The sequence below is a fragment of the Pristiophorus japonicus genome, chromosome 10 (assembly GCF_044704955.1).
Source record: "Pristiophorus japonicus isolate sPriJap1 chromosome 10, sPriJap1.hap1, whole genome shotgun sequence".
NCBI lineage: Eukaryota > Metazoa > Chordata > Chondrichthyes > Pristiophoridae > Pristiophorus > Pristiophorus japonicus.
In genome coordinates, this window is record NC_091986.1 from 176,635,209 (window position 1) to 176,656,146 (window position 20,938).

Below are 20,938 nucleotides of genomic sequence, written 5' to 3' on the forward strand. Positions count from 1 at the left end.
ACACAGTATGTTTTTTATGTTATTTGAGGTATTTGTGTAACCATCTTTTTAAAAATTCTTACTATTTTCTATTTTTGTTGGCATTACATGATGTTGGTGTGACATCTGTAACATTGGGATTTCTCTGAAGTATTAGTATTGTCAAAAGTTTAAGAGATTTATTTTTATTCATGAAATATGGAAAACAAGGTGGTACGTGAAGGCTGATAGATCCTTTATAGGGCAACATACATTGGTACTAAAGTCCTTTTCCCATGACTTCCAGGAGCAAAGAAATGCGAATGTTTATTTTATCATTTTACAGTAGTTGAGAAAGTATTAGAAAGGCTTTTGGGTTAGGTCATGCAACACATTCTTGAAAGTGCAACAAGACCTTGTGGTATAATACAAGTCAGGTAAGGTTAAGTCCTAGGGATTACATTGAACATTTCACACACTCAGAAAACCAGCCAGTTTATTCATGACTCTGAATGCAGAGCTTTGTGTTTCCTTCATACATAGTTTAAAATGCAAAATAATAGATTCTGGGGAGTGAGTTGCAAGGTTGTAATTCAGTCAAGGAGTATAAACCGAAGAGCAAAACACAAACTGTTTCTGAACATCATAATGCTTGGTGCAACAATTTAAAGGGCAGTATGTGGTAATCTAAATGGAGTGATTAATTAATCTAATTCCAGATTATTTATTTATTTTGTGTATATTAAGCAGTTTTCATTTTACAAGGTATATTTGTGCTTTTCTTGCTGTTCTGTTCTGGGGCCTACTTAATACAGCCTGAAAAGCTGAGGCAGTGTGACACAGAACTAAAGGAAGTAACATTATTGTAGTGTTGACCTTAACATAGATAATATATTTGATACTGTGATATTACAAGACTGTAATCAGATGGTTTGTCTATTCCTGTACTTGATTTGAAGATTTGCAACTAAAAGTACAATTGGCCGGCTTGCGTTCAGGACAGACACATTGTGTGACGGCATTAGTCCTCTTATTTGCATTTGCAAAGAACCTAACGCCTGTTTCAGACATGTGCCCTGGGTGCTGCTTTTTCTGTCTTTATGACAGGCGGTGTACTTCTGGTACAAAATGTGTGCGCACACGTCACCCACCATATTGGGTGCTTAGGTGCCCATTTTTCACCTGAAAAGTGGCTGCAGCATCAACGAATATCTAAGCCTCTTTGTCTCACAGGTGTAAGTGATTAGCATTGACCTTTTCTAATTTTTTTTTTTTGCAGATATTATTTTGCTTCAAAATTCATTCTTTTTTAAAAATTAAAGTAAAATTAAATGAAGAGAGCACACACTGTCTCTCACCTCTTTCTTCCTCTAACCCAATTCTCTCTCTCTCTCTGACTCTCCTCTCTCACCCTTGGTTTAATAAACATTTTTAAGTTTCTCAAAAACAAAACAAAACTTACATCAGTGTAATAATATTCTCACACACCCTCCTTTTATGTAGGAAAAAACAACATAAATGTCACTTCAGTAAAGCCATGAAGATTTGCTCTCTTATTTTAGGAGGTAAAGAAAAAAGCCCCTCAGTACAACTGACTGAACAATGCTGATGCATCCTGGGAAGTTAGGTGCCCTGCACATGCTCAAACCACGCAATCCAAATTCAGTTCATATATTTACGGCTCTGGGTGACACAAAAGGCACTGGTGGAACGGCGGGGGGAGAGAAGGAGGAGGAGGTGGGTTGGAACTGGCGCAAAATCAATGACACATTGAAAATGCTTATCTAAAGTCAGTAGCCATATTGGGCCTCACCTTCATAATTCCGACGAGGTGCAGGCACCAAATGGGCATGCCGATGCAGCACTTCCGAAATTCGCCCAACTCAGCCAGCAGCAGTTAAGTCCTGAGGGGGCGGAGACGAATGGGGGCGGGGGGTGCAATGGGGCGTACAACTGCACACAGTATTGCTGTGGAGCACGGAGGAGGACTCTTGCTCTTCCTGGCTCCACATTAAGGTAAGTCAAATTCGGAAAATTTACCTTTTCTTCGGCAACCTCCAGAGTCCTTTTAAGGACCACTAGTTAGGCTGCCTGGGACCTAGAAAAACTGCATGCCCCACCCAGTTTTTGCCCAATTTGACCATCAGAGTCCTGCAAGACATTGGGTCCCTTATTACCTAATAATAGTTTCAGGCAGATGCCCTGAGCGACTTTAACCTCAATCCAAAATGGCAGGTGTTGGTGTTCAGGAGCAAATTGGGCACAGGAGATCTCGGCCTAATTTTGATAAGTTTTACGCCCAAAAAATGGGCAAAACATGGTTGAATTTCTCCCCCATTTACTTATATAATTAAGAAAACTCTAATTTTTAGACATTTTTATTTTGTTTAAACCCTTATTTTGGATAGTAGAAATTTCAGTTATTAAGAAAAGAAAGTATTTTGAACGATCAGTGGGAAACCATTGGTCAGATTGTGCAATTTCAAAGGTAATATACATACTGTACTAAATTTACTATATAATAGATAGGTGTAAGGGATTAGTATCTACTTTCCAAAAATGTACATAGTTATCTGTTTCATAAATTAGCAAGCAAATAATCTCTGTTTATACAACCTTAGAATCTAGAGTTAATTGCCCAAAAGGGGGAAAAACGGTATGAACAACTACATGCATTTATATAGCACCTTTATCGTACAAAAGCATCCTAAGGCAATTCACAGAGGCTTACTCAGACAAAAATGAAAGTTCACCAAAAGCTTGGTCAAATTGGTGGGGAGGAAAGTGGGGAGACTAAGGTGGAATTCAAGAGCTTGGGCCCTGGGCAGCTGAAGTGGATGGCTTCGGTCTTACCAATGTATAATTGGAGGAAATTGCGGCTCATCCAGGACTGGATGTCTACAAACAGTCTGATAACCCAAGGCAGTAGAGGGGCAGAGAGAGTTGGTGGAAATGTAGAGCTGGGTGTCTTCAACGTATATCTTCTAGAATTCCCTAGATTTTAGAATGGCCCCTGTGGATTGAAAGGTAGCAAACATCACCCCGCTATTCCAGAGAGGTGGAAGAAACAAAACAGGGAATTATTGGCCTATTAGCCTGACTTCAGTAGTAGGGAAAATGATAAAATCTCTATTATTAGGAAGGTGGTAACAGGGCACATAGAAAATCATAATATGATTGGGCAGAGTCAACACAGATTTATAAAAGGGAAATTGTGTTTGACAAATCTAAGAGTTTTTTGAGGTTGTAACTAGCAGGGTAGATAAGGGGGAATCAGTGGATGTTGTGTATTTGGATTTTCAAAAAGCATTCTATAACAACATTATGTATTTATACAGCGCATTAATACAACATTATATATTTATATAGCGCCTTTAACATAGTGAAATGTCCCAAGGCGCTTCACAGGAGTATTATGCGATAAACATTCGACATAGAGCTGCATAAGTACAAATTAGTACAGGTGACCAAAAGCTTGGTCAAAGAGGTATGTTTAAAGGAGCGTGTTGAAGGAGGAAAGAGAGGCGGAGAGGTTTAGGCAGGAAGTTCCAGAGCTTGGAGCCCAGGCAACAGAATGCACGGCTATCAATTATAATCGGGGATGCTCAGGAGACTAAATTAGAGGAGCGCAGACATCTCTGGGGGGTTGTGGGACTGGAGGAGATTACAGAGATAGGGAGGGACGAGGCCATGGAAGGGTTTGAAAATAAGGATGAGAGTTTTGCAATCGAGGCATTGCTTAACCGGAAGCCAGTCAGCGAGCACAGGGATGATGAGTGAGCAGGACTTACTGCAAGTTAGGACATGGGCAGCCTGGTTTTGGATCACCTCTCGTTTACATATTGTAGAATGTGGGAGGCCAGCCAGGAGTGTGCTGGAATCATCAAGTCTAGAGGTAACAAAGGCATGGATGAGGGCTTCAGCAGCAGATGAGCTGAGGCAAGCGTAGAGGTAGGCGATGTTACAGAGGTGGAAATAGGCGGTCTAGTTATGCTGCAGATATGTGGTCGAAGGCTCATTTCGGGGTCAAATATGACACCAAGGCTGCAAACAGTCTGGTTCAGCCTCAAACAGGAGTTGGGGAGAGGGATGGAGTCAGTGTCCAGGGAACGGAGTTTGTGGCGGGGACAGAAAACAATGGCTTCGGTCTTCCTAATATTCAATTGGAGAAAATTTATGCTCATCCAGAACTGGATGTTGTACAAACAGTCTGACAATCTAGAGAACATGGAGGGGTCGAGAAAAGTGGTAGTGAGGTAGAACTGGGTGTCATCAGCGTACATGTGGAAACTGACGCTGTTTTTCCAGATAATGTCGCCAAGGGGCAACACATAGATGAGAAATAGGAAAGGGCCAAGGATAGATCCTTGGGGGACACCAGAAGTAACAATGTGGGAGCGGGAAGAGAAGCCGTTGCAGGTGATTCTCTGGCTACGATTAGATAGATAAGAATGGAACCAGGCAAATGCAGTCCCACTTAGCTGGACAACAGTGGAGAGGCGTTGGAGAAGGATAGAGTGATCAACCATGTCACAGGCTGCAGACAAGTCAAGAAGGACGAGGAGAGGGATAGTTTGCCTTTGTTATCATCATCATCATAGGCAGTCCCTCGGAATCGAGGAAGACTTGCTTCCACTCTAAAAATGAGTTCTTGGGTGACTGAACAGTCCAATACGAGAACCACAGTCACTGTCACAGGTGGGACAGACAGTCGTTGAAGGAAAAGGTGGGTGGGACTGGTTTGCCGCATGCTCCTTCCGCTGCCTGCGCTTGGTCTCTGCATGCTCTCGGCGACGAGACTCAAGGTGCTCAGCGCCCTCCCGGATGCATTTCCTCCACTTAGGGCGGTCTTTGGTCAGGGACTTCCAGGTGTTGGTGGGGATGTTGCATTTTATCAAGGAGGCTTTGAGGGTGTTCTTGAAACGTTTCCAAGGATGTCATTTGTGATTTTGATGAGAGCCGTTTCGGTACTATGGCAGGCGTGGACACAAGTGAACGCGATAAGGGGCCACACATGAGGATATTACACAAAATTAGGGCTCATAGGATTAGGGTAATATATTAGCATGGATTGAGGATTGCTTAACGGACAGAAAACAGAGTAGGAATAAACAGGTCATTTTCAGGTTGGCAGGCTGTAACTAGTGAGGTACCGCAAGGATCAGTGCTTGGTCCTCAGCTATTTCAATCAATATCAATGACTTAGATAAGGAACCAACTGTAATGTATCCAAGTTTTCTGATGATACAAAGTTAGGTGGGAAAGTAAGCTATGAGGAGGACACAAAGAGCCTGCAAAGGGATAAAAACAGGTTAAGTGAGTGGGCAAGAACATGGCAGATGGAATATAATATGGAGAAATGTGAAGTTATCCACTTTGATAGAAAAAATAGAAAAGCAGAATATTTTTTAAAAGGTGAAGGACTGGGAAATGTTGCTATTCAGAAGGTCTTGTGTGTTCTTGTGCACGAATCACAAACATGTTAACATGCAGGTACAGCAAGCAATTAGGAAAGCAAATGGTATGTTAGCCTTTATTACAAAGGAGTATGAGAGTAAAGAAGTCTTACTGCAATCATATTGGGCCTCGGTGAGACCACACTTGGAGTTCTGTGCACAGTTTAGTTCTCCTTGGGTAAAGAAGGATATATTTGCCTTAGAGGAACTGCAACGAAGGTTCACTAGACTGATTCCTCGGATGAGAGGATTGTCCTATGAGAAGAGATTAAGTAGAATAGACCTATTTTTCCTCGAGTTTAGAAGAATGTGAGGTGATTTTATTGAAACATATAACATTCTTAAGGGGCTTGACAGGGTAGATGTTGAGAGTATGTTTCCCCCGGCTGGGGAGTCAAGAACTAGAGGTCATAGTCTCAGAATATGGAGATGGCCATTTAAGACTGAGATGAGGAGATATTTCTTCACTCACAGGGTTGTGAATCTTTGGAATTCTCTACCCCAGTGGGCTGTTGATGCTCAATCGTTCTAGACAGAAATCAATAGGTTTTTGGATACTAAGCGCTAGAATTTCGGCGACTCTGCGACTGGATTTTCACCACGATTTGACCCTCCATGGCGAATCCTAGTCAACGGGATCTTCGGTGACCTTTTTGCGGCGACGTTTCCACCTACCGCTGGAAAGAGGAGCGCCAACGTGCAACACCAGAAATAGCATTTGTGATTGATCTTTGGCTCTCTCGGGACCCGTATTCTGCACCCAGAATACCGACGGAAAAACCTGCATTGCAGCCCTGCCAGCAATGGTAAGTATGAAGACCTGCAAAAAAGGTAAGTTAAAGTTTTTATTTTTTAATTATTTTTCAGTGATTTAGTAGGTAAGGGTTTTGTGAATGTTTTATTTTGTTGCAATTTTTTTGTTGTTGTTTTTCCTTCTCCGCCCCCCCCGCCCCCGCAAAGCCTTTCTCGCAGTGCTATCGGCCCTGGACTAAAGTTGCCGAAATTCGCAGTTTGCACCACGAATCCTCGTGCAACGCCGATTTTTACTGATGCGCAAATTAAAGGCCAAAAATCGGACCTGAAAACGGTAATTTGAAAACCGAAATTCTAGCCCTAACGGAATCAAAAGATATGGGGCTAGTGCGGGAAGGTGGAGTTTGGGGGTGTTGGTAACGGCTCGGGGTGAGAGGAGAAGCCGTTTCTTCAGCTGCTCTGTCTATGGTTTGATAGGTAAGAATGGAGCCAAGTGAGGGCAGTCTCACTGAGCTGGACAACAGACGAGAGACATTAGAAGAGGATTCTGTGGTTGACCATGTTACAGATTGCAGAGTAATTAAGGAAAGTGCAATGCACTGGCTCCCAGTCCCCTAACACCTCAGATTTAAAATGTTCTCTTTTTATTTAAATCTCTCCATGGCCTCACCCATCCCTATCTTTGTAATGTTCTCCAGCCCTACCTACAACCCTCCAGAGAACTCTGAATTCCTCCAACTTTCTCCTCTTTTGCATCCTGCAATCCCTTCCATTGGAGACCGCACCTTCAGCCATCAAGGCCCTAAGTTCTGAAATTCCCTCCCTATCGGCACCTCCCTCTCTTTTTTTACAAACCTCGTTAAAACCCAAATATTTGACCTCTGTCTTTGGCTGGTTGTCGACTTTTGTCTACTTTAAAAGCATATAAATGCAAGTTTTATTTTATTGTAATTGGCCTTTGTCGGTGCCTCCCTTAACAGTCTGATTGACATGGATAATCCTCGAGCGCGGACCTGCACTCAACCACTTCACACCACAATATATCTATGTTGCTCAATGTACTATAATCTTATTAAAATAACAATTTCCTCTTTTTTGCTTATGTAAAAAATTCAACTGTGACCCTGAGGATAAATATTCCCCTGGCAGAATGTCACTAGGCCCAGATACTTACACAACCATTCATGTGTAAATGAACCCACAGTCACCTGCTGACTCAAACATACAATTTCAAATCATCTTCAGTTACAAGGACTCACAAGGACATACCTCTTAACTGACAAATTAGAACCAGTCAGGCTTCGAGATGAAAAGTGTCCCTCACAAAAGTCCTAGAAATTAAACCTGTTGTATATGTAGGACATGCTTTCTGTATACGCTGCAGGATATTTGATTTAAATTAGAAGAATTGAATTTTTATCACACTGGGCTGCATTGCATGCAAAGGTTCTCAGCAGTAAGCACTGAGAAATCAAAAATAGGATAGAAAAGACACTGCGAATCACTTTATTAAAAACATAAGTACGGACTCCTACACACAACGATCTCAAATCAGTTAACTCTTTAGCAACTGAATTTCCTTGCAGCTTTAAAAACATACTTATATATTCTATCAAAGATTTTCTCGTTTCCTCATTTCATCAAAGGCAATAGTTTTCACCTCTTTTCTCTCCTTGCCTTTCCCTACCATTTTTTCTGCTGCAAAAAACAAATCCAGGTTAATTTCTATGGTTGTAAAATTAGTTCAGATTTCAGGCATCTACTCCAACAATAATTCGTATTTTTATTGCGCATTTAAGGTTGTAAAACGTCAAAAGGCGCTTTACAGGAGTATTATAAGACAAAAGATTTGACACCGAGCCACATAAGGAGAAATTAGGCAGGTGATCAAAAGCTTGCTCAAAGAGGTAGATTTTAAGGAGCGTCTTAAAGGAGGAAAGAGAGGTAGAGAGGTTTAGGCAGGGAATTCCAGAGTTCAGGGCCCAGGCAACAGAAGGCACGATCACCTGCCTAATTTCTCCTTAAGTGGCTCGGTGTCAAATTTCTTTGTCTTATAATATTCCTGTAAAGCGCCTTTTGACGTTTTACAACCTTAAATGCGCAATAAAAATACAAGTTGTTGTTGTAGTAGATGCCTGAAATCTGAACTAATTGAGCGATTATAATCAGGGATGCTCAAGAGAGCAGAGTTAGAGGAGCGCAGATATTTCCGGGAGGAGATTATGGAGATAAGGAGGGGCGAGAATCACGGAGGGATTTGGAAATAAGGATGAGAATTTTGATATCGAGGCATTGCTTAACCAGGAGCCAATGTAGGTCAGCAAGCACAGGGGTGATGGGTGAGCGGGACTTGGTGCGAGTCCGGACATGGGCAGTCAAGTTTTGGACGACTTCAAGTTTAAGTAGGGTAGAATGTGGGAAACCAGCCAGGAGTGCGTTGGAAAAGTCAAGTCTAGAGATAACAAAGGCATAGATGAGAGTTTCAGCAGCAGATGAGCTGAGACAAGGGCAGAGACGGCTGATGTTACAGAGGTAGAAACAGGCGGTATTAGTTATGCCACAGATATGTGGTCGGAAGCTCATTTCACAACGGTGTTTGCGGCGGGGACCGAAAACTATGGCTTCGGTCTTCCCAATATTGGAGAAAAGTTCTGCTCATCCAGAACTGGTGTCTAAGCTGGGTGTCGTCGGCATACATATGGAAACTGCCGCTGTGCTTTTGGATGATGCTGCAAGTAGATGAGCAAATAGGAGGGGGCCAAGGATAGATCCTTGGGGGACACCAGAGGTAACAATGTGGGAGCGGGAAGAGAAGCTGTTGCAGGTGCTTCTCTGGCTACAATTAGATAGGTAAGAATGGAACCAGGCGAGTGCAGTCCCACCCAGCTGGATGACAGTGAAGAGGCATTGGAGAAGGATGGAGTGGTCAACTGAGTCAAAGGCTGCAGACAAGTCAAGAAGGACGAGGAGGATAGTTTACCTTTTGTCACAGTCACAAAGGATGTCATTTGTGACTTAGATGAGTGCCGTTTCGGTACTGTGGTAGGGATGGAAACCTGACTGGAGGGTTTAAACATGGAGTTGTGGGAAAGATGGGCACTGATTTAGGAGGTGACAACCCGTTCAAGGACGTTGGAGAGGAAAGGTAGGTTGGAGATGCGGCGGTAATTTGCAAGGGTGGAGGGGGTCAAGGGTTCATTTTTTGAGGAGAGGGGCGATGACAGCAGATTTGAAGGAGTTGGGGACAATACCTGAGGAGAGCGAACCGTTAACAACGTCAGCAAACATGGGAGCCAGAAAAGGAAGTTGGGTGGTCAGCGGTTTGGTGGGAATAGGGTCAAGGGAGCAGGAAACATAGAAACATAGAAAATAGGTGCAGGAGTAGGCCATTCGGCCCTTCGAGCCTGCACCGCCATTCAATGAGTTCATGGTTGAACATGCAACTTCAGTACCCCATTCCTACTTTCTCGCCATACCCCTTGATCCCCCTAGTAGTGAGGACTACATCTAACTCCTTTTTGAATATATTTAGTGAATTGGCCTCAACAACTTTCTGTGGTAGAGAATTCCACAGGTTCACCACTCTCTGGGTGAAGAAGTTTCTCCTCATCTCAGTCCTAAATGGCTTACCCCTTATCCTTAGACTGTGACCCCTGGTTCTGGACTTCCCCAACATTGTGAACATTCTTCCTGCATCTAACCTGTCTAAACCCGTCAGAATTTTAAACGTTTCTATGAGATCCCCTCTCATTCTTCTGAGCTCCAGTGAATACAAGCCCAGTTGATCCAGTCTTTCTTGATATGTCAGTCCTGCCATCCCGGGAATCAGTCTGGTGAACCTTCGCTGCACTCCCTCAATAGCAAGAATGTCCTTCCTCAAGTTAGGAGACCAAAACTGTACACAATACTCCAGGTGTGGCCTCACCAAGGCCCTGAACAACTGTAGTAACAGCTCCCTGCCCCTGTACTCAAATCCCTCGCTATGAAGGCCAACATGCCATTTGCTTTCTTAACCACCTGCTGTACCTGCATGCCAACCTTCAATGACTGATGTACCATGACACCCAAGTCTTGTTGCACCTCCCCTTTTCCTAATCCGTCACCATTCAGATAATAGTCTGTGTCTCTGTTTTTACCACCAAAGTGGATAACCTCACATTTATCCACATTATACTTCATCTGCCATGCATTTGCCCACTCACCTAACCTATCCAAGTCACTCTGCAGCCTCATAGCATCCTCCTCGTAGCTCACACTACCACCCAACTTAGTGTCATCTGCAAATTTGGAGATACTACATTTAATCCCCTCGTCTAAATCATTAATGTACAATGTAAACAGCTGGGGCCCCAGCACAGAACCTTGCGGTACCCCACTAGTCACTGCCTGCCATTCTGAAAAGTACCCATTTACTCCTACTCTTTGCTTCCTGTCTGACAACCAGTTCTCAATCCACGTCAGCACACTACCCCCAATCCTATGTGCTTTAACTTTGCACATTAATCTCTTGTGTGGGACCTTGTCGAAAGCCTTCTGAAAGTCCAAATACAACACATCAACTGGTTCTCCCTTGTACACTCTACTGGAAATATCCTCAAAAAATTCCAGAAGATTTGTCAAGCATGATTTCCCTTTCACAAATCCATGCTGACTTGGACCTATCATGACACCTCTTTCCAAATGCGCTGCTATTACATCCTTAATAATTGATTCCATCATTTTACCCACTACCGATGTCAGGCTGTGACCGGTCTATAATTCCCTGTTTTCCCTCTCCCTCCTTTTTTAAAAAGTGGGGTTACATTGGCTACCCTTTACTCCATAGGAACTGATCCAGAATCTATGGAATGTTGGAAAATGATTGTCAATGCATCCGCTATTTCCAAGGCCACCTCCTTAAGTACTCTGGGATGCAGTCCATCAGGCCCTGGAGATTTATCGGCCTTCAATCCCATCAATTTCCCCAACACAATTTCCCGACTAATAAGGATTTCCCTCAGTTCCTCCTTCTTACTAGACCCTCTGACCCCTTTTATATCCGGAAGGTTGTTTGTGTCCTCCTTAGTGAATACCGAACCAAAGTACTTGTTCAATTGGTCTGCCATTTCTTTGTTCCCTGTTATGACTTCCCTTGATTCTGACTGCAGGGGACCTACGTTTGTCTTTACTAACTTTTTTCTCTTTACATATCTATAGAAACTTTTGCAATCCGTCTTAATGTTCCCTGCAAGCTTCCTCTCGTACTCTATTTTCCCTGCCCTAATCAAACCCTTTGTCCTCCTCTGCTGAGTTCTAAATTTCTCCCAGTCCCCGGGTTCACTGCTATTTCTGGCAAAGTTGTATGCCACTTCCTTGGCTTTAATACTATCCCTGATTTCCCTTGATAGCCACGGTTTAGCCACCTTCCCTTTTTTATTTTTACGCCAGACAGGGATGTACAATTGTTGTAGTTCATCCATGCGGTCTCTAAATGTCTGCCATTGCCCATCCACAGTCAACCCCTTAAGTATCATTCGCCAATCTTTCCTAGCCAATTCACGCCTCATACCTTCAAAGTTACCCTTCTTTAAGTTCTGGACCATGATCTCTGAATTAACTGTTTCATTCTCCATTCTAATGCAGAATTCCACCATATTATGGTCACTCTTCCCCAAGGGGCCTCGCACAACGAGATTGCTAATTAATCCTCTCACATTACACAACACCCAGTCTAAGATGGCTTCCCCCCTAGTTGGTTCCTTGACATATTGGTCTAGCAAACCATCTCTTATGCACTCCAGGAAATCCTCCTCCACCGTATTGCTTCCAATTTGGTCAGCCCAACCTATATGCATATTAAAGTCACCCATGATAACTGCTGCACCTTTATTGCATGCACCCCTAATTTCCTGTTTGATGCCCTCTCCAACATCACTACTGCTGTTTGGAGGTCTGTACACAACTCCCACTAATGTTTTTTGCCCTTTGGTGTTCTGCAGCTCTACCCATATAGATTCCACATCATCCAAGCTAATGTCCTTCCTAACTATTGCATTAATCTCCTCTTTAACCAGCAATGCTACCCCACCCCCTTTTCCTTTTATTCTATCCTTCCTGAATGTTGAATACCCTTGGATGTTGAGTTCCCAGCCCTGATCATCCTGGAGCCACGTCTCTGTAATCCCAATCACATCATATCTGTTAACATCTATTTGCACAGTGAATTCATCCACTTTATTATGGATACTCCTTGCATTAAGACACAAAGCCTTCAGGCTTGTTTTTTTAACACCCTTTGTCCTTTTAGAATTATGATGTAGTGTGGCCCTTTTTGTTTCTTGCCTTTGTTTACTCGGCCTTCCACTATTGCTTTTTACCTTTCTACCATCTGTTTCTGACTCCATATTACTTCGCCCTATCTCGCTGCATAAGTTCCCATCCCTCTGCCATATTAGTTTAAACACTCCCGAACTGCATTCGCAAATGTTACCCCCAGGACATCAGTTCCAGCCCTGCCCAAGTGCAGACCGTCCCTTTTGTACAGGTCCCACTTCCCCCAGAACTGGTTCCAATGTCCCAGGAATTTGAAGCCCTCCCTCTTGCACCACTGCTCAAGCCACGTATTTATTCTAACTATCGTGCTCCCTCTACTCTGATTAGCGCGTGGCACTGGTAGCAATCCAGAGATTACTATCTTTGAGGTCCTACTTTTTAATTTAACTCCTAGCTCCCTATATTCAGCTTGTAAGATCTCATGGACAAGATAAGCGTGGAGAGGTCATGAGGGGAGATCAGAGAAAAACTAGAGAAAGATGCGAGTTCAGGGCTAGGGCTGGGGGTGGGGGGGGAACCTTGGAGATAGTTTGGCCCAGTGGGCATGGGGAAAGAAGGGAAGTGGCAGAGGCAACTGAACGGATGGTCTCAATCTTATGAGACAAAGAAGTCCATGAGCTCCTAACATTTGTTGTCGGAGGAGAGGGTGGAGGAGACAGATGTTTAAGAAGACGGTTAGAAGTAGAGAATAGAAGCAGGGATTTTTCTTTGCATTCCAGAATGATTCTAGAATAGTGAGCAATTTTGGCAGTGGAGAGCAGGGCCCAAAAATGCTTTGTGTGGTCCAGCCAGATTTGGCGGTGAATGGCTAAACCAGTTGTCTGCCATATTCGTTCAAGTCTGCGTCCCTTGGACTTAGGGAGTGAAGATGAAGGCCGTACCAGGGGGAATGACCAGGATGAGGGAGTAATTGTTTTAATAGAGACTAGGGCATCAAAGGTTGTGGTGAGGATGTGATTGAACAGATCGGTAGCTGCAGAAATGTCATGGTGAGTAGGGGGCCAAAGGCTGGTACAGTTGGGATTTCATAAGTGCAGTTGTAAGAGAGTTTGGAGAGATTTTTTTCCAGGGGCAGATGCAGAAGGATGTAGGGCCGGGAGAGTGGCTGGAAGGGGGATGTCGGTGGGGAGTGATACAAAGAAGTGTTCAGAGATGGCATTATCTGCGATTGACACGATGGGAGTAGTGAGGCCATGAGAGATGGCAAGGTTGCGGGAGTGACCGTGAATATGGGTTGAGGAGTTTACATGGAGGGAGGATAGGAGGCTAGTGAACTCAGAAGAGAGCAAGCATGATGAATTGAGGAGGAGTTTGAAATCACCGAGGATGAGAAGTCATTCAGTGCTGAGGCTGAAGGAGGAAAGCAGTGAAGATATCTCGGTAATAACATTTTTATGGTATTTGAGTGGGCGGTAGAGCATGAGAATTTTCGGTGAGAGGGGTGGAATAAGGCGAGATGCTCAAAGGAGGAGAAAGTGCCGGAGGACAGACCAAGGTGTAATTTGGTGATGAATATGGGCAGGGGAATTTATAAGGAGGGAGAGATTTATGGAGGACAGGAGGGCAGTGAACTGAGATGATACAGAGTATGATGAGTTATGAAGGTTTAAATCACCGAGGTTAAGAAGTCGCTCAGTGCAGAGGCTTGGGTAGGATATTAAATGGCAGGTGAGAGGTTTGGAACAAGGTGAGATTTCCAAAGAACAAGTTGCCAGAGGAGTAGGGAGACAGACCAAGGTGTGATTTGTGCCGGTTTGAGCGGGGCAAGTGGTAGAAGGTATAACCAGGAGAGGAGGCTTCATTTAAGGGTAAGGTGTCATCACCCCTTAATCAAGTTTCTGTCAGGGCCATGATGTCGATGCAATGATCCACAATAAGCTCATGGGTGGCAGGGACCGTGGTTCATGTCAGTACCATTATATCGTTGGGCCAGCTGTAGGTGTGCATGACTGGTGGTTGAAAGGATCCCTGGGCAATTTTTTGTTGTTTCCGCAGACAGACCCGTATTCAGATTTGTGAAGTATATGCTACAGGAAGATTTGAACTGATGTGTACTGTTTGGAAGTCCAATGTTGTATTATTGAAGTGACTGTGAATCAGCCATTAGAAATTAGTCTCTTACGAAGCTGAAAACTGTACAGTTGGTGTTTATTTCTGATGTATAAATACCACTCAACTGCTCAAAGGATTAGTGACATAATGAACTGTGTGGTTTGACTCTATAAATACAAGGAAAGGCTGAGGTGAAAGTTCAAACATTTGCTCAGAAAATTATTACGGTATTTTGTATTCATTGAAACTGTATTAATTTATTCATAAAAATAATAGGTATGGTTGTGAAGTTGTTATTTTACTGGACTAGTATTCCAGAGGCCTCGACTAATAATCCGGAGAACATGAGTTCAACTCACAATTTGGCAGTTTGAGCATTCTAATTCATGTTAAAAATCTATATATAATCAATAAAAAAAAGTTATCATGAAACTTTTTGTTTGTTATAAAAACCAACTGGTTCACTAATGTCCTTTAGGGAAGGAAACCTGTTGTCCTTACCTGGTCTGTCCTATTTGTGACTCCAGTCCCACGATAACATAATAGACTATTAACTGCTCTTAAAGTGGCCACGCAAGCCAGTCATTTATATCCAGCTACTGCAGTCCATAATTAACAGCAATGTGGGAGCACCTTCACCATACAGACTGCAGTGATTTAAGAAGGCGCAATGCCCCCTTCTCTTGGAAGCTAGAGATGGGCAATAAATGCCACTTAACTGGGTGGCGGCGTGAGGGGGATGCTAAGAGGCTGCAGGGTGACTTGGACAGGTTAGGTGAGTGGACAAATGCATAGCAGATGCAGTATAATGTGGATAAATGTGAGGTTATCCACTTTGGGGGCAAAAACGCAAAGACAGAATATTATCTGAATAGTGGCAGATTAGGCAAAGGGGAGGTGCAATGAGACCTGGGTGTCATGGTTCATCAGTCATTGAAAGTTGGCATACAGGTGCAGCAGGCAGTAAAGAAGGCAAAATGGTATGTTGGCCTTCATAGCGAGGGGATTTGAGTATAGGAGCAGGGAAGTCTTACTGCAGTTGTACAGGGCCTTGGTGAGGCCTCACCTGGAATATTGGGTTCAATTTTGGTCTCCTAATCTGAGGAAGGACGTTCTTGCTATTGAGGGAGTGCAGCGAAGGTTCACCAGACTGATTCCTGGGATGGCCGGACTGACATATGAGGAGAGACTGGATCAACTGGGCCTTTATACATTGGAGTTTAGAAGGATGAGAGGGGATCTCATAGAAGCATACAACATTCTGACGGGACGGGACGGGACAGGTTAGATGCGGGTAGATTGTTCCCGATGTTGGGGAAGTCCAGAACCAGGGGACACAGTATTAGGATAAGGGGTAGTCCATTTAGGACTGAGATGAGGAGAAACTTGTTCACTCAGAGAGTTGTTAACCTGTGGAATTCCCTGCCGCAGAGAGTTGTTGATGTCAGTTCATTGGATATATTCAAGAGGGAGTTAGATATGGGCCTTACGGCTAAAGGGATCAAGGGAAATTGAAAGAAAGCAGGAAAGGGGTACTGAGGGAATGATCAGCCATGCTCTTATCGAATGGTGGTGCAGGCTCGAAGGGCCGAATGGCCTACTCCTGCACCTATTTTCTGTGTTTCTATGTTTGACAGCCACATCCCAACAATGAATAAAAATGAATTGTTTTGAGTCATTTTTTGAATGAACAGTATCATTGAAATACTTAGGAGAGAATTAAATACAGCTATCCCAGAATGCTATCAAGACATGTTAATAGATGACCCAGAAGCTGGATTATTGTAGATCTATTTTATGTCCTCAACATATAAATATCTATGTTTAAATGTGATTGAAACTAACTATTGGCAGCTGGTCTACTTAATGAACACGCGCACTGTTATTTAAAAAAAAACTATGACCAGGTCCTAAAAAGATCAATTTAGAAAAATTAAAAAATAAAATTAACAGGATGTAATTTTATTGAACATCTTAGCATCTAAGAAAGCTGTGATCTGGTTAAGAGCATTTTAGAAGGAAATGCAGCATAAAACTTCTATGTTTCAACTATTTTGTAGAAGGATAAAAATGATTTCTGTTCATAATTAATTTCATGAATCATTACATGTGTGTTTTTAAACACATTTATAAGATATCATTTTAACAAAACCATTCTGCACTGTTTTATGTCATATAACACCCTATGCGTCTTTCTATTGGATATTTTTATCTTAAAATCCACAGTATGTGATGGGTTGTTTCTGATTCATGTGACATCACTGAAAAACACAGACATGTTAAACAATTCTGCATTGCAGGATTTAGTTGTCGAGCACTGGACATAACCCAGGCCTTATAGATAAAGAGACATGCTAACTATGTCAATTAAGAGTTGCAGTGGTAATATTTCAAACATTCATGTTTTTAAATAAATGTTTTAAAATATTAAAATTTTTATACAGTATCTTAGTGAAAGCTCATTACTGTGATTGTTAACCTATCCACCCACTCCTTAATGTTTGAACACATTATGTCTGTATGCCCTGTGGTTAAAATAAGGAGTTTTATGGCTCTCTGTTCTGACTTCTATATAGCCAACAAAATAGTATATGCATACAGCATTATGAAAATTAAATGACTATGAAGCAAATGCAATTCACAAAACATAAGTTAGCAGACTATTAAACAATTGGACAAATCAATTTGAGTCAAATTTGAAAAACTGCTCTGTGGCTCATCTGGAGAGGTTGTCAGTCTGTCTTCTCCAGATCCTTTGTCAGTGCTGTTCTTCGTCACCACAGTAACATTTCACAGTATAAATGCTATCATTATTATTTCTGTATTTCACAATAAGAAGGAAAAACTATAATTTATTTGAAAATCTGCAAAAACCTATCACCTAAAGCATTTGCAGTAATCGAGAAATGTTATTGTCTCTCTTACAGATAAAATGATTTGGAAAATTTATTACTGTGTAGATCTATCACTATAATTATGAGGAACAATCTACTTAAGAGAAGCTACATTTTATTTCTCCAGATGCTAATTAAAGCTAACACCAGTTTATTTGCTATCTATATTTCTTCCCTGACAGCCTATTGGATCTTTGAACCCAAAGCGTGCCGTCTTCTATGCTGAACGCTATGAGACATGGGAGGACGATCAAGTTCCACCTTACCATTACAACACCCATTATTCTACAGCTACTTCCACACTATCCTGGCTTGTCAGAATTGTGAGTATCTTCAGTAACATATATATATTATTTAAAATTACATAGAATCGGCAGCAGAAACATGCCATTCAGCCCAACGGGTCTATGCCAGTGTTTTTGGCTAATTTCTTTGGGAGCTCAATGTGTATTTCTTTCAAATAAGTCATTTTGTGACTTTTAAAAGAAATTGCATCCACATCTCTTTTTGGTACCCTTCCCAGCCAAAGCTTGAAACAATTCAAAGTTGAGAGCAGCACAGTGACCTTCTCTTAAGCCTTTAACAATATTGTTTTGCAACTGGTATGCTATAAGGTGCACAAGAGTGGGTCAGGTTTTGCTTCCTTACCTGTGGAGAAATGCCAAATCTATACAGTGTATCTCCAGGATGGGGACATAAGAATAAGGGACTAAGTCTGTGGAAAATTGAAGGCTTTTACACTTATATACCAAGTCACTGAGGCTTAGTGAAGTGGTGTCAATCAGGTAATGGCACCACCAGACCACCTATTTTGACACTTTATTATCATATATTTAACAGATGTATTTCTCTATTAAAAATGTACTAAAGTAGAAATATTTACAAATTAATATTTCCTATTGAATACCTTTCAATATAAATTAATTACTGGACACTCCAAAACAAATTACATTTTTCCCATAACAATTTATCTTGAATGTATTATTTCCACCATATTTATCACTTAAATCATTGCATCAAAATATTTTTAATCGTGCCATTTGAATATCAAATAAAAGTTATTTGGATTTGGTAAATTGCAAGTTCTGTTCACCCATATTTTAATTGGCCAGTAAATACAAACATCAACATTCTATTGCCGAGGTGTAAGAGCTGATGATTAGGGCCAAGCCTTAACTCTAGTGTAGAAGCAACTTATGTTACAGATTATAAAGATGACAAAAGTAAGAATTGAGATATATAGGGCTCAATTTTCCCCAGTGATTTGCGCCGTTTTTTTGGAGCAGGCTGCTTTTTTTGGCCTAAGTTTAAAAATCCACAGTTTCCCCAATCAATTTGCACCAGCGTAACTCAGTTACGATTTTTTTAGGTACTTTTTTTTTTTAGCCGCGGGGGGGGGGGGGGGTGCGTAACCTGCCACCTGCGCCAATTCTGGCCATTTAGGCAAGTTTGGCCAGCTGAGAGTTACTCCAGTTCTGCTTAGGCCAGCGCATGTGGCCTCTGCAGAAAAACCTTCCGGAGAATTGAAGAAATCGGCACAGGTAAGGAAATCGGCGCAGGTAAGTGCAACAGATGCTCAGACAGCAAGAGCAGGCAAAGTTTGAAAGAGGGGGAGAGAGAGAGGTGGGGGTCGGGGGGGAAAGAGGGTGGGGGAAGCCTTTCGGGTATAGTTAGGTGCGGGGACTGGGAGGGAGGAGGGCATTTGGCCTGGTATGGGGCTGGGATCGGACCGGCAAGCCCTTCGACCTGGGCTAGGAGCAGGGAGCAGGACCAGGAGGGCACTCGGGGCCAGGGTCGGGCAGGGGAGCGGATCGGAAGGCCTTTGGCCTGGGCTAGGAGCAGGGAGTGGGTCCGGGAGAGCATTCGGGGCCAGGCTCGGGCGGGGGATCGGATCGGCAAGCCCTTCGGCCTGGGCTAGGGGCGGGGGACCGGGATCCGTAAGGCACTCGGGGCTGGTGGAGGTGGGGGAGCTGGAGCTGGACCGGCACAGGCAAGGGGCTCGGAGCGGGCTCGAGATTTGGGAAACAAGCCATGAGGTGGGGAGAGAGGGGAGGGGGGAAATAGCCGATCAGAAGGCTTGGTTCCCGGGGAGGGGAAGGGAGAGACAGCCGATCAGAAGACTTGGTGCCCGGGGAGGGGAGGGGGAGGGAGAGAGAGAGGTCACTTCCATAATGTTGTGTTTTGTTAATGGAACATGATTCAGTTTTAATGTAAAATATATTTTATTCAAAAGTTTACAATGTACTTAACTTTGCTCTTTAAAAATGGCCGATTGCCAAATCTGAGCTGTACTGAGCATGCGCGTCCATTGGAACAATGTCAAAAATATAATTTTTTTTCCTCGCATGCGCAGATGGCGCGGCTTTGTTTTTTGGCGCAGACAGCAGACTCCACCTCCCCCCCCGCCCCCCACCCCCCGGGGCAACTGGACATGCTGCGCGGCTCCAAATTCGATTTATAGATCGGGGAAACTTTGGGAAAATATTTATGGCGCATTTCTGGCCTAGAAAACCCGGCGTAACTCTGCAATATGCCAGAAAACGGGCTTGGGGAAAATTGAACCCATAATATGTAAAAGAATGTCGGTAATTTTGTTCTAAATATTGAATGCATGACCTCACAGCCGTATCGATAAGAGGTGGTTACAAAAGTTGAGTTAAATTATATTTGCTTTCTTGTGTGATTTGCAGTAGATCATTCTAAGATGGTGTCATACATTGTCTAACAATTGAAATAATTCCTTGTAAATTGGTATTAGTGCTGTGACATTTAAATCTAAAAATCAGTCTGCCTCTTTGAATGTATGGGTAGGAGTACATAATTTTCACAATTTAGTGTTCACAGTGTCTTGTCCCTCAATCCCAGTTTTGTTAGTATTTTTCAAACAAAATGTGTAAAACGTTCAATGGTTGCTCCTAATTGTATCCTATTGCAGCAAAATCATTCGCTTGGTAAATAAGATACTTGTTTGAGTTTATATCGAACTTTCAGAAGAATATATATATAAAATAAAAAGGGATGGTGGGCTTGCAGCCCTGTGTAGACATATACAACAACTGATTTTAAGTTTTTCAATATTTAATTTTTAACGTTGTTACAAATATTACATTGTTATGCTGTCATAAAATTTAAATGGGGAGAGGTATTACAAGAAACTACTATAGGTCCTAAGAGTTTTCTGTCTGTAACAAAATCACAAAGTTTTTTTTAAAGCAGGCATTTGTAGTTAATACTATTAAAAAATAAATGGGATTGGCACACTGAGTGTAACTGTATTAAAGGTTTGGGCAGGCAGTCAGCCATATCTAATAAAACTGATTAGGTTGCAGTATTTGACATGAAATTACAAAATCAGATTAGGCAATGACATAACCTTTAGGTTGCACAGTTACATAGATTTTTGATGTTTTTACAGAACATTCTAGGATTATTCTGCAATTTCACACTAATTCTCTCCCTTCAGTGAATAACTGAATTTTTTGTGTGGGCAATAATTTCTAATTGGCACAAAAG

The 20,938-nt window shown here is 42.5% G+C and overlaps 1 protein-coding gene across 1 annotated transcript in view; it reads left to right on the top strand.

The window, feature by feature from the left end:
- nbeaa (neurobeachin a) overlaps nucleotides 1-20,938 on the top strand; it is a 1,211,357-nt gene that overhangs the window by 1,073,303 nt on the left and 117,116 nt on the right. The window contains exon 45 of the mRNA XM_070892347.1: nucleotides 17,608-17,748. Within this exon, the coding sequence (XP_070748448.1) occupies nucleotides 17,608-17,748 (141 nt within the window). The remainder of the gene's footprint in view (nucleotides 1-17,607; nucleotides 17,749-20,938) is intronic.